Source organism: Cuculus canorus, chromosome 3 (genome assembly GCF_017976375.1).
Source record: "Cuculus canorus isolate bCucCan1 chromosome 3, bCucCan1.pri, whole genome shotgun sequence".
NCBI lineage: Eukaryota > Metazoa > Chordata > Aves > Cuculiformes > Cuculidae > Cuculus > Cuculus canorus.
In genome coordinates this window covers 30,798,510-30,812,286 of record NC_071403.1, presented here as the reverse complement: position 1 = coordinate 30,812,286, position 13,777 = coordinate 30,798,510, and the positions used below count along the sequence as shown (strand labels likewise).

The window sequence follows — 13,777 nt, the reverse complement described above, 5'->3', positions numbered from 1 at the left end:
TGGCAGCAGATGGACAGTAAAATGTCCATTGAGTTTGCAAACTGACAAGCACGCTGTGTTTGCCAGATCCCTCCATTAAGTCTGTGGTAGCACTAGTCAGGTGCTGATGCATTTCATCGTTAGCAATGTTAATACGTTTTGCTTTGCTGTGGGTGAGCAGTAAGATATTCTGACTGATGGTCTCAGTAGGTTAATTTGGAACTGCACTTTCATCTTCTAATCTCGAAAAATCCTAGCTCTGATTTAGGGAAGGAGTTTTATGGGTTTCTGGGTTTAGTATCCAGTAAATAAAAAGGCCGGTTGATGATAGCTAGACAATGACCGCCAAATCTTCTCCTTTCTGACTGGTGCCACCCACCTCTTTCATAGCTCAGGATTTGCTTGATATTTCAGTGTCTGTTCCAATTCTTGGTGACTGTCTGCAGCCTTCTACTCTCCACAGTCATTAAAAACATCCTCTGAAGGAGGATATTTCCCTTTCTCCTCCTTCTCCAGATAGTTTCTTAAAGAAGTTTGCAATTGTGCCCCACGCTTGAACTATTTACTGACTCAGCATCTCACCTGCCTTCTCTCATCAACACTCATCTATATCTCAGCATAGCAATCGTGGCTTATGAAGATGTTTGTCATCTTTTCCCCTTTCACCCTCAAGCACTAGCAAGAAATCTTATTAATTGTCTTCTGTGGTGAATATGTGTGTGCACACATGCAGATGTGCACATACACATAGAAGCACACATAAACACACGCACACATGCATTCTATGCAAACTCTCAGCAGCAGAATCCATTTTGTGAACTGTTTATTATATCCCACTTCTCTACAGCTCCGCAGAACCAAAGATGGATGATTTCATGCAAATCAAGTAGGGCACCTGCTCTGCACTGACCTTTCTGAACATCTAAATAATGCAAGTTAAACCTCTAGGAGAAATAGGTTCTCTAATCAGAGCCTCATGTGTTTCAAAACTTATTCATAGAATCATAGGATCACAGAATCAAAGAATGGTTCAGGAGGACCTTAAAGCTCATCTAGTTCCAAACTCCCTGCCATGACCAGGGACATTTTCCACTAGATCAGGTTGTCAAAGCCTCATCCAACCTGGCCTTGAACAACTCCAGGGAAGGGGCATCCACCACTTCTCTGGGCAACCTGTGCCAGTGCCTCACGTCTCTCACAATAAAAAATTTCTTCCTAATATCTAATCTAAATCTCCTCTCTTTCAACTTTAAACCATTAGTTGTCATCCTATCACTGCAGTCCCTGATAAAGAGCCTCTCCACAGCTTTCCTGTAGGCCCCCTTTAAGAGCCGTCCCCAGAACCTTCTCTTCTCCAGGCTGAACAATCCCAACTTTCTCAGCCTGTCCTCATAGGGGAGGTGGTCCAGCTCCCTGATCTTCTTTATGGTCCTTCTCTGGACCCATTCTAACAGATCCATAACAGATTATGGAAAGGGACTCTAAAGGAAGATGTAACAACTAAATTTTTTTGTTTGGTTTTTTTTTTTTGGTTTTGTTTTTCGTTTTTTTTTTCAGGGACACTATTAGCATCAAGTTGCTTTAAGCAGTTTTCCAAATTTCCATTAATAATTATAACTTCACAAACTAAATTTTGCAGCTGCATAAGAAAGGGAAGAAAGTAACATTTTTTTTGCAGTTACTCACTGAATTAACAGGAAGATTGTTAAATGTTTCTTATGTGCTTTTAGGCTGCACAACTGAGCTTGAAATAAAGAGAACTTTCTCTGACAACCCTCTGTAATAATTTGTTGGAATGATAGCTTCTGTTCACTCCCAGTTTTCGGTACATGTTTGCATAAATATATCCATATTAATCACATAGTGATATACATTAATTAACCAAAAAAATATTCAGGCAGGAGTACTAAGGCATACTAAGGAATATTGATGCTGTGTGCACTTTATTGTCTTTAAATATCACTTGAAAATGTAAGGAATTATGTAACGCAACAGAACTCAGGACTAAATAAGTGTGTGCAACTTCTTACAGCCCCATTTGATTGTTCACATTTATTCTTGGTAAGCAGATGATACAAAAGAGCATGAACCACATCGCCTATCTGTGCTACCGACTCACACGCAGTGCTGCCCATCACTGTCCCATACAGGGAGAAAAGAGCCATCATTATTTATTTCTTCATGTTGCTAAACATGCCTTTTTGTTTATTAGTATAAATAAAATTTGACTGTACTGTAAACAAATGCATCGATCACCTTTTTTCCTGACTGGGAGGAAGCATGAAAACAGGAACAAGGTCAAGCATAAAACAACAGCTGACAACCTTGCAGTCACTTTGTCTCCGATGTCTTAGTCAAACCAAGCAAATTATCCTTTAATATATTTGTGAACAGAGCATATAACCTCTATGAATTCAGTCTTCATTCTGGGTCTGGATATGTGGTCATAATAAATTTGTTTTCTGACCCATTGAGTCAATAAACTTAATTTGAAAATTCATCTTTTCAGGCTTCAAACTCACTGGATTCAATTATGAATCCCATCGTTCCCTTTAAATTTAATATTCTGAAACTTGGTGGTCTAGTGCTTTTTGCCCTTATATGCCTCTTTGGTACTTAACTTCATGTTAGTTGGCCTATAAAATTAAATCTCTAAGGAAAGGAGCATCAGAGCAGCTCTGAATCTTAAATCTTCAGTTACAAACATTGCTTTCAGTTACAAAATGCTTTCTTTTCCTTTAACACTTCATTTTAATTGGTATTATTATGCACAACAGGTTATCATTATACTAGCTCATTACATGTTTTTGTCTGTGAATACTAGACCAAACAGGATCAGGAATGCAGATCTGGGTTATTTGTGTTTGGGGGTAGGAGTGGTATTTTCAGGTTTTTTCCAAACTAGATATAGTCTAAACATTTCACTTTTTGACGAAAGAGGTAAAACTGCCAATTTTTCCTTCATTTATTTCTAGTAATTCAGATAAAATTACACTCTGTGGGGAGACCCACTGTAATTTCAAAATACATGTATTTCTATTCTTGCAAGGTATGGTTGCTAATATAGATAATTTTAAACCATCAGGACTGCAGGATACCTGGGGCAAAATTTGTATTCCTTATAAGAAAAGCACCTTACAGTAATGCAAGTCTTTTTCCTTAAAACTTCCCTGTCCCAGCCATGAATATCCCTGACAATCCTGCCTGTGTACAGACGCAGAAGGTACAGCTTCTGAAGCAGAAATGGACACAACCCCACTGGTATGAAAGGCAAGAAGAAGTGATGTGCACCTCCAACTAAACTGCTTGAGTTCAAACACTCCTGAGGCCAGCAAGGTCTTGCTAAACCTACTACAGGAGGGCTGGGAAGGAGTTAGAGGTTGGGAGCAGTCACTCCCCACCTAACCTGGGTCTTTGGAGTGCTTCTGTTGCTCTCTAAGGGCACTTCAAAGTGGTCTCATGTGAAGCCTCTCCCCGCTGCGAGTTTGGGGGCATGCATTGCTTCAGTGGGCATTTGCCCTGTGCATGGGAGAGCATTTTGTTATTAGGATGATGCCAAAAATCCTAATTCTGAACATAGCAATTGGCATTCAAGGAGGGCTAATTCACAGCATTACTTGAAGCCATTTTGAGACATTAGTGGTGACTTACTCTTTAGTGTTTGAACAGTCCTATCATTTTAAGTAAGTGCTTATTACAGCACTTCTTATCTAGCGGAGGGAGAGAAGACTGCTTAACACAATCCATTAGGAAATTCAAGCCTTAAATGAAGTGACCACAAGGTCCTATCAGCTCCCAGAAATGCAGCAACTGTACATATTTAATGTAATACAAAACTATATTGTTGCAGAGATTTGCTGTTTAAAACATACATAAGGCAGGTGAAATGTGACTATTTTACTTCTCTGTTTGAAAAATGAGAAAGTGTAGACTGGCACAACTTCTCAAATACATAAATAAGCATTAGACTCATGGAGAAGACACTGTTGGAACTAGTAATAGCAGATTAAAAGTCAGCATTTTAATCCGAAGCTATTGCAGCCTTTCCCTTTGATCTTGTTCCCCAAGACTCCACTCTATTACTAACAGGTGAAGAGCAAAACAAGAAGCATGAGGGTCTGCTGAATTCAATTGTACCTGTCTTATTTTAATGGCAGCATTTCCTAAATATTCTGTCCTTGGATCATCTAATACCACAAATATACATACAGAGGGCAGCTCCAGATTTCCCCTGCTGGGTCAAATCCTGTGCAATTCCAGATTCCATAGGTGCAAAGAGGAAAAAAATTTGACCCACTGGCTTAGCTTTGAAGTGGAGCCAATGTAGCAACAAACACACACAATCAGTTTTCTGTTATCTTGTCCTGTTTTGCCAAGTCTTCCCACATGACATTTTGCTAATTCGCAGCTTCTTTATTGGAAAATAGGAAAAACTGGGATATGATGGTATATGAAAAGATTTGGAACATCTATTGTTATTTAGATATATACAAAATAATGAATACAGAGAGCTTTCTGGATGAAAATATTCAGCATCCTTTAGCTTCCAGAAGAAGTTAACAGTGTAGGAAAATGAACCAGAGGGAATGAGATGCTCTAATTCATCCTTTCTCATAATACAAAGGCAAAGAAGCCTCCAACAAAGCACACGGGTAATAAATACTATCCGGTGAAAGGGAACTTTTTCACATATTCCCTGACTGATTGAATTCATGGCCATAAACTATTACTGAATCCTACTGCTCATGGATTAGTAAAAGGTTGAAGTTTACCTATGCATTGTTAACATGTATTTGTTTTCATTTAGTAAGGGATCTAAACCTCCTGTTTCAGGATTGAAGCTGTAGATGAAAGAGAATCCACCACAAACTGCTCGTTCTTTCATCTGCATCCCCAAGGTTTCCCAAATTATCTGGCACACATCACACAGATAAACATACAGGACCACCTAACTAGGATCACTGACAATGCCTCCATTACTATGAACTATCTTATCCATGTAAATTTGCTACTGAAATTTAAGGGAGCATCAGCTGAAGGTGATGTGGATCCTGTCACCTCAGAAAGTCTCACACATTTTAAGGCACGTTGAACTGCATGTGCATAAACACGTGTGTGTGCACATAGACCGTATACACATACCTCCATGGGAACCTACTTTCAAATGAGGAGCATCTAAGGAGCATGTATTTCCCTCCTTCACACTTTTTCTACACAAAAGCATGTAAACACCACTCCTCACAGAAGACTCACGTGACTTTAACTTGCCTTCTGCTCCAGTAGACATTATGAGTTTGATTCTCCAAGACTGCCACTAAAATTTCACTCTATTGATTTTTGCAACCTAATTCTTCAGGCATTTTTCTCCTTCATTTTTTTTTGGCAGGATGATGTGACCCAAGTTTAGTAAGGAGGGTAATTTGCTATAACACTGCATCCTGAATCTAGGATCCATATATATTTATTTGTTATTACCACAGATGTAAAAGTCTAGATTGAGAGACCTGAATTCAGTTTGAACTTGACGAGCTTTGAATGATCTGTAGCATGAGGAAAAATCGCATTTTTTATAAAACCCAAATGTAAAGGGGTTTATGAATAATAAATATTTCTAAGACAATAAAAGCTACCTAAAGATTCATGCTATTAAGCAACAAAAGGACGTGGCTACTTTTTCAAGAACTAAAAATGCCAGAGCATTTCTTCATTATTTTTCTTTAAATGACATGTCGCACATTCTGCTGCAGAAACAGCTGCTGAAGTAACCTAGGGGGTGTTTTCAGGCACTGTACTTCAGTGATTACAGCAATTTTTGTAGCATTCAATTTTAGGATCGCATTCTAATTTTAGACAGAGCTAAATTTAAATTGAGTAGGAGGGGTTTTCACACTACTCTAGATGTTCTAACATTGCTTACCCTGACCCAAAACCTGTATAGTCTCTGAATATTGCAGCAATGATAATTTAATAGTAATGATACACTTTAAAATGAAACTAGAGCTCACTAGTAGTAGTGGGAAGATGTTTCCTATTGTTATGAGACCCAGCTGTAGGCCCCAAAAGCATTTACCCACCAGCCATGATCCCAACACTCTGGGCCTTAGTGACACTGTCACATGCAATCCTCCTTTACTCTGTCTTCATTATTCCTGCTCTTGGATTTTGTATCTTCAGCAAATATCCTAAGACTCTAAGGCCAAACTGGGACTCTGAGTATTTAAATTCCCTGACTCTTACAAAACCCAAGCATAGAGCTGAAGGAAACTTAAAGAAACAGGCTTAGTAAAGGGCTGACAGTCCAACAGACAATACAGCTGGAAAGAGGAGGGACTAGGTGAAAAAGAAAACAAAAGAAAAGAGTTTCTATTAGATGCTAAATGAGATCCAGGCTGGGCCTGATTAAAGCTATGTCTATGTAGGTTATATCTTTCCTTATTTCTCTTACCTTGTTTCTCTTGAAATATGCTCTTCGGCAAGCTGCAAAGCACTTCTCGCTGCAGAAGCATTTCACTTCACTTCCCATACTCAGGGAATAGCGCTTGATTCCAACTTTCTGGCACCAGGCACACATTATTTGTACATTTGACACATCATCTTCTACAACAAAAATATAAGAACAATGTTTACACGAGATGAAAAACACCTTCCTCAGACATCTGCACGCTTACTCTTAGATACAACCAGCTCTGGCTCATCTTATTTCTAAATTCTCACTGTCTAAGAGCAGAACTGTGCATGCCTGTGATCACCAGTTTCACCCTCAGGCAGCCGGTGACCTGTGCCAGCCAGGCTCAGCAGATTGGCAAACCTTCTGAGGTGACTGGAAAAGAATACTAGCTTAAAAAAATGGTGTGTTGTTGAAAAGCTCTGGAAATCTTGAGCTTTTTAGCATTTTTAAGAGCACACAATTCTCTATCAAACAAGTAACCAAGACTAGAGGCTTAATGAGTACTGCTGCTCTGTTCTTGTTACTTACAGTCTGTTGTAGTGAGCCCCTGAGATGTTCTGCTCAGCAAGCTGATAAAACACACCCAGAAGGTAATGGACCACGGCAGGTCATTAACAAGAGCCCGCTTCTATACAAGAAGGAACAAGAAATACCTCTTTTCTGCATTGTTTCAACATAATGACTAGTGTACAAAATGGTGAGCTTTTGTGTGAATATCACAGTCAGAGAAACAGACATGAGAAAGAAGGAAGACAAAGCACTGTGGTGAAGTCTGATGGGTTACTTTCCAGTCTTCATGCTCATCAGTCAAATTTAAATTCAGGCAGAGTTCCTGCACCTCTTTTGAGCTCTTCTCTGATGCGTGTTACAAATGTGGCATGTATGCCTTCTGCCATGTAAAAAAAACCCAGGGCTTAATTGCTAAAGCGCTAGCGATATCCGAGTGTGGTCATCATCCCTACCCCAGTTTCATATATGGCATCAGTGAATCCTGAATTACTGCCTTACCAAGACAGTAAGTCTGTAGGAATCTTTCTGACTTAAAAATCAGAATTCTTCAGTTCTCATGTCCAGTCTATGATACAGTGTAACCTTTCAGTTGCAGACAGAAGCCATTGTCTAACTTCTGGAAAAAAAAAATCCCCAAAGTCTAATTGTTAAAGCAGTTCCTGGCCCATGAGCTGTGGAGAATTCATAGCTCAGAGGGTCTGTCATGGAGCTATCCCATTTCCCTATAAAGGATTTGTTATTGAAGCTACACTGTCATCGTTCTGTGAAATTATTGGCAAACTAATTTTTAGCAGAGTGATTTGGCTCCTTTCCCCAGCTATCATAACTCAGAACTACATGCTGCATTTTATTCACCTTAACGAAATAAATATTGCCAGTTTAATAACTTTTTTCCTTCCACAAATTGTGTTATGATTTATAGCTACAAATAAAATTGCACGATATAAAATAATGATCTTTTAGTTTTAATCAGACTGTCTACCTTTAAACCTATATTTAAGGCTAAGTTATAACACTGATTTGCGTTTAATGTATCCTATCACTTACCCTTTAGAGTGGGATTTGCTGATATTGTAAAAGCTTTCATATACTGAGCATCAAGGGAAATCAAAATGATTTGCCCAAAATTATCACTAGCCACCTACAGGGTCAAGAAGCCTGCCCTTGAGCTGGCTGTAATCTCAGCCAGACACACAAGAGCACAGGGTGCTGTTACAGTGGTGTCACACTGTTGTGGTGCTGTCACAGCTTTCTGTTCAGACCAGTCTTGGCAAGGATGGTAACTACTCCAGCACAGCCCAAGAGCTCTTCTCACCATTTTTATCCTGAAATATTTGAAGTACTAAGCTTTTACAAAGTCGTCCTGATCGAGCTACTTCTGCATCACAACAAACCAGTTCCTTCCAGGATGAACTTGCCCCTTCGAATATCAGGAGAAGATACTGTGAACCAAAAGGAAGAGACAGCAACCTCCTGTTTCACGTAACAGCAACATATATTCTCCTACTGATAACAAGTATTTCACCTCCAGAAAATGGAAGATTTACCAGTGATACCTTTCTAATAGCCTTCATTGCTGATGAAAATAATTGTCATAAGTGAAAAAAAGAAAATTACAGAGCTGAAAGAGAGTTCACTGGCAAAGTAGATGCTGGAGTACCTCTTTCTGCAGCAGGCTGGCTCATCTGAAGCAGTTTTTAAGAAGCACAGAGCTCCACCCCAGGGATACTCAGGGGCTTTCACGCATGACTTCAAAAGGGAAGCACCTCACCTACCATTCAACTCCTGTTCACTACACATGAACTCTCCCATTGGTTGATCAGAAAATCCACAGAACTGTCTGCTTTCAGTGACAGAGCATTCCAGCAGCAGCAACTGTTTACACGGAAAAGCTGCATTACACACTCCTCTGTGAGAGGTTATGCAGAACAGTAAGGGTCAATCCACCCCCTCCTGTCAGACTTCCTCTAAGATAGATTCTGGCAAGAACACAAGATGGAGAGGCACCTACTCTGTCAAGTTTTTGCCTTCCCATGCCCTGACTAGCAGAACTTCACCACCAACTCGCAGGAGATCCTTTGAAGCAGCATTGCTTCTCTTCTGGTCCATGGATCTGACAGTCAATAAACCAGCAGAAAATGGTATACAAGCTACTGCTTCCAGCAACTGTCTGCACTCTCAGGAAGAGACAACTGATATTCAGAAGGCACCATCAATATTAATCAAAATGGTCATATTTTTGAAAGAATGAAGGGAGAAAGGGAAGGAAAGAGTCTGACTAAATACAGAGATCTTGAATTATTTCTCTATTCTACTCCCTTCCCCCCAGACAGTGAGGACTGGTCATATATAGTACAGTCCTTTTAATAATAACAGTAATAATAAAATTAGATGTCCGTTCCATTTAAAAGACTCAGGAACACTGCTACAAAAGGTTTAGCTAAGTACATCCACATAAAGCAGCCAGGAAACAGCAGTACTTTGGAGCATGTGCTTCCTGGAACCGTGCACTAACGTGTCACTATTACATCACCTTTTATCCTTCAGGTGTACATTTGCCCAAGTAGATTTTTGATGCAACTCTTATCTTCTTCCAATGTAATTCATCAGGTAAAAAAAAAAAAGAAAAATATCCAACTTGACTAATTCATGACGGACCATCAACAAGAGCCCTGTGCAGCCTAGTGGGAAGAAGACTTGGCCTAAAACCAATACCTTTCCTTTAGCATCAAATGAAGCTAAGAACAGCAGAGAAAAGGACTCGTTCTTGGTATTTGGGATAGGCACAGAGCCATGCCCTGTGGTTTATGGGTGTGCAGGATAGCTGGGGACAATGATAAAGGTCCAAATCTGATCACATGCTTTCCTTCTTGACACTGGTTGCAGTAGAGATCTGAGCCCAAGTTGTAAAAAGAACTAACAGGGATGCTTCATCACAGTGCTAAGCTTAGTGACCAAATAAGAGGAATGCAACATTAACGGAAAGTAATAGTCCATCTATTTCTACCATTACAATCCACAGCAGTGGGAAGCAATAACTGAGGAAAAAAAACATTAAGATCGTGTGAAATAAGGAAAGCCAAAGGCTGGTGAATTAATCATCTTTTGCTAAACACAAACTGGCATAATCCAAACCAGTAATTAAAATCTTCCATTCAAGATAAGATTCCTCTTACTTTTTCATAGACCTCTGTTTTGCAAGGCCAAATATTTTAAAAACCACTTTACCAGAGTCTTGCCCTTCTTTTAGGAAAATGTATCAAATCCCTGTCCCTAGAGCACTCAGCAAGAACCTACTGCAACAAGAAAGCACAGAAGTGGGGAACTTCAAATCCAGTAGTCTGAGACCGCTTATCTATCTTGAATCTTTATTTTAATCCTTTTTAGATTAGGTCTGCACTAAGAAAGCTTCTCCACAACAATTACATCGGTATATGACATCAGCAGTGTTCTCCTTTGCTCACAGACAAACTTTTGCTGGTAGTCTAGCTTAATATATCCGCTAGAGTAACATGAGCTTATTCTGACAGTGCGCCCATGTTCATCATGTGAGCTCTCGCTGGAGCAGCTCATCAGATGAAGATCATTCAGCATCACTTTCAGGACTCACATAGCCAGGCTGACACTTTTGTAAAGTACAAAAATAACATTTTCAAGTCTTAGTACAGATCATTTTGAAGTGAAAGAAAATACTTTTTAACAACTGGGGGGGGTGTCCATCTGGCCTTACAACTTTATGACCTGCTCTTGCAATGTGCTTAGCATCTTCTTAGATCTGTCACACTTATGATGTGTAGTGGGGGCCCTCATACAGGAAAGACAGAGTACTTGGCACATGGACAACTGCATAGTAACAGGATAGATCTCAGCAGAAGGTACGTACCACTGTCTTCCTTAATTACACCAGGTAATAGGAAAGATATATTTGTTCCACATATAGTACAAGATATGAATTTCTTGCTTCCGCTTGTCGGAATTCTCAGCTCTTCAAAGGGAGAGCTATTGTGTGAGTTCCAATACGGTGTTTTCCTGCCCCTGGGTTGTGTCATTACAGGTGGAAAAGTAGTCCCTGCACCCACAGCACAGATAACATTCAGATACATCTCCTTGTGATTTTTAGCCTGTGTATTTTTCATAATGAACAATGCAATAAACACAGAATGTTTGCAGTGTTAAATCATGTTCCCAAAGGGAGCAGTTTGTATAACAAGATAAAATTATCACATTATAATAACTAAATATGCATCAGTCTAAACCATGCTTCAATTAATCATCAAAAGTTTGCACCGCCTCTTTAGGTCTTAATTAAGCAGAATGTTTGGTATTTTTTTTCCTTTCAAACCAGTGTGAAGGAGCTGCAGAAAATTGTTCCCCTTAAACCCAAGGAGCAGCAGTTTAGACTAATCGATCTTACATGGAGCCATAATTTGCAGAGGTGGGGGGAGGAGAAAGAAGGCAACGAGTACAATACAGTAAATCCATCATGTACAGCTCTGTCTCTTTATCTAAAAAAACAGCATGGCCTACAGTGTTTAGGAGGATGATCCTAAAACCTCTGTAATTCTGGAGTTAAATACTGATCAGCTTACCAAACTTTTACTAAAACCATTTTGAACTAACTGATCAGTACTTTCAATTTTAACTCCAGTTTCAAGAATTCAGGCAAAACTAAATGCAGCTGCAGTCTAATCCTGCAGATCATGATAATCCCTGGGCAGGTACTCTAAAACCTCATTTGCCACATTTCCTTGCAAGAAATTCAGCAGGAGATACTCAACTCTTCTGGCAAGAAGAAAATATCACTCCTGAAGGTGCCCAACCCAGTACTGAAGAAGTCCTTTTGGGCAGAAGGAAGACCATGAAGGCACAGGGTTTGGAACTGAGATCTCAAAGGGTACATCGCCTGGACTGAATGAGTCTATACGAAATCTGTACCTTGGTTGTGGCTGTATCTGTGATTTCATAGAGAAAATATTTTGCCACCTCCTCAGTGTCTCACTGCTTCCCATCTCTTCCTGGCATACGAGTTCCCTTCCCCCAACAGCTATCTGCAGCCTTGTTTCACCACTATGGCTTTCTTCTGTTCTCCTTTCTTTTCACTTTGCTGTGTCCCAACCTCTCAAACAAGCAGTCTGGATCCCAGGATTTCTCAGAGGAGATATAAGAGCCCTTTTACCCCCTGCTGGGAACTATGCTCAATCCACTGGCATACATCTTTAAATATTTCAGCTGCTTTCACTACTACTTGCCAATGAAAAACTGCAAAACTTCTTTCTTAAAGACATTAGATCTTAACTTGACCCTAGCATCTGCAGCATTAACAAAAAAGGGCTCACTGTTTTCACTGGGACCTGCCACTATTTCAGAATGGTTAATTCAGAGTTCCTCGCCTGTCGCTCCTGAAACCCCAGGTTGCCACTGAAGAAAACCAAGGAGCATATGTTTGGATTTTTGACAGCAAAGCAGTTTCTGAGGGTGATGACCCCAAGCAAGGTAGAAGAATTGTTTCAGTCATTTTTCTTATACCCAAGATGCTTTATCTGAACAATCTCAAGCTAAAAAGGTGAACAAACAAAGCATCTGAAACATTGCTGCAGAATCTCCTTGTGTAGCATTTATATGTCCTCTGGCCTGGACAGGCGCACACTCTCCTGTGTTGAAAACTGGCTGGATGGCCGGGCCCAGAGAGTGGTGGTCAATGGAGTTAACTCCAGATGGAGGACAGTTACATCCGAGGTTCTCCCAGGGCTCAGTACTGGGTCAAGCCCTGTTCAATGTCTTTATCCATGACCTGGATGAAGGCACTGAGTGCACCCTTAGCAAGTTTGCGGATAACACTAAACTGGGTGGAAGTGTGGACCTGCTGGAGGGCAGGGAGACTCCAAAGGGATCCGAACAGGCTGGACGGCTGGGCTGAGACCAATGGCATGAGGTTCAACAAGGCCAAATGCCAGATCCTGCACTTGGGGCACAACAACCCTGTGCAGTGCTACAGACTAGGAGAAGTCTGGCTAGAAAGCTGCCTGGAGGAGAATGACCCGGGGGTGTTGGTCGACAGCTTACTGAACATGAGCCCGCAGTGTGCCCAGGTGGCCGAGAAGGCCAATGGCATCTTGGCTTGGATCAGAAACAGTGTGACCAGCAGGTCCGGGGAGGTTATTCTCCCTCTGTACTCGGCACTGGTGAGACTGCACCTCGAATACTGTGTTCAGTCCTGGGCCCCTCACCAGAAGAAGGATGTTGAGGCTCTGGAGCGTGTCCAGAGAAGAGCAACAAAGCTGGTGAGAGGGCTGGAGAACAAGTCTTACGAGGAGCAGCTGAGAGAGCTGGAGTTGTTTAGCCTGGAGAAGAGGAGGCTGAGGGGAGACCTTATTGCCCTCTACAATGACCTGAAAGGAGGTTGTGGAGAGGAGGGAGCTGGCCTCTTGTCCCAAGTGACAGGGGACAGGACAAGGGGAATGGCCCCGAGCTCTGACAGGGGAGGTTCAGGATGGACATCAGGAAAAAATCTTTCACAAAAAGGGTCTTTGGGCACTGGAACAGCTGCCCAGGGAGGTGGTTGAGTCACTTTCCCTGGAGGTGTTTAAGGGACAGGTGGATGGGGTGCTGAGGGGCATGGTTTAGGGAGTGTTAGGAATGGTTGGACTTGATGATCCAGTGGGTCCTTTCCAACCTGGTGATTCTATGATTCAATGATTCTATAATTCTAAATGCTTATTTTCTAAATATATGGGGTGTGTGACAAACTTAAGCTACAAAAAGTACCCTTGGAAAAAGTAATTACAAGAAGATTAAAAAGTAAGGCTGACAATAGCAAGCTTGCTGCAACCATCGCTATGG

The 13,777-nt window shown here is 40.9% G+C and overlaps 1 protein-coding gene across 3 annotated transcripts in view; it reads right to left on the bottom strand.

Annotated features, from left to right (window-relative positions):
• The window catches only part of SOBP (sine oculis binding protein homolog), a 122,709-nt gene that overhangs the window by 88,760 nt on the left and 20,172 nt on the right, over nt 1-13,777 (bottom strand). For all 3 annotated transcript variants that reach the window (XM_054061596.1, XM_054061595.1, XM_054061597.1), the window contains exon 4: nt 6,425-6,576. In XM_054061596.1, coding sequence (XP_053917571.1) covers nt 6,425-6,576 — 152 coding nt within the window. The remainder of the gene's footprint in view (nt 1-6,424; nt 6,577-13,777) is intronic.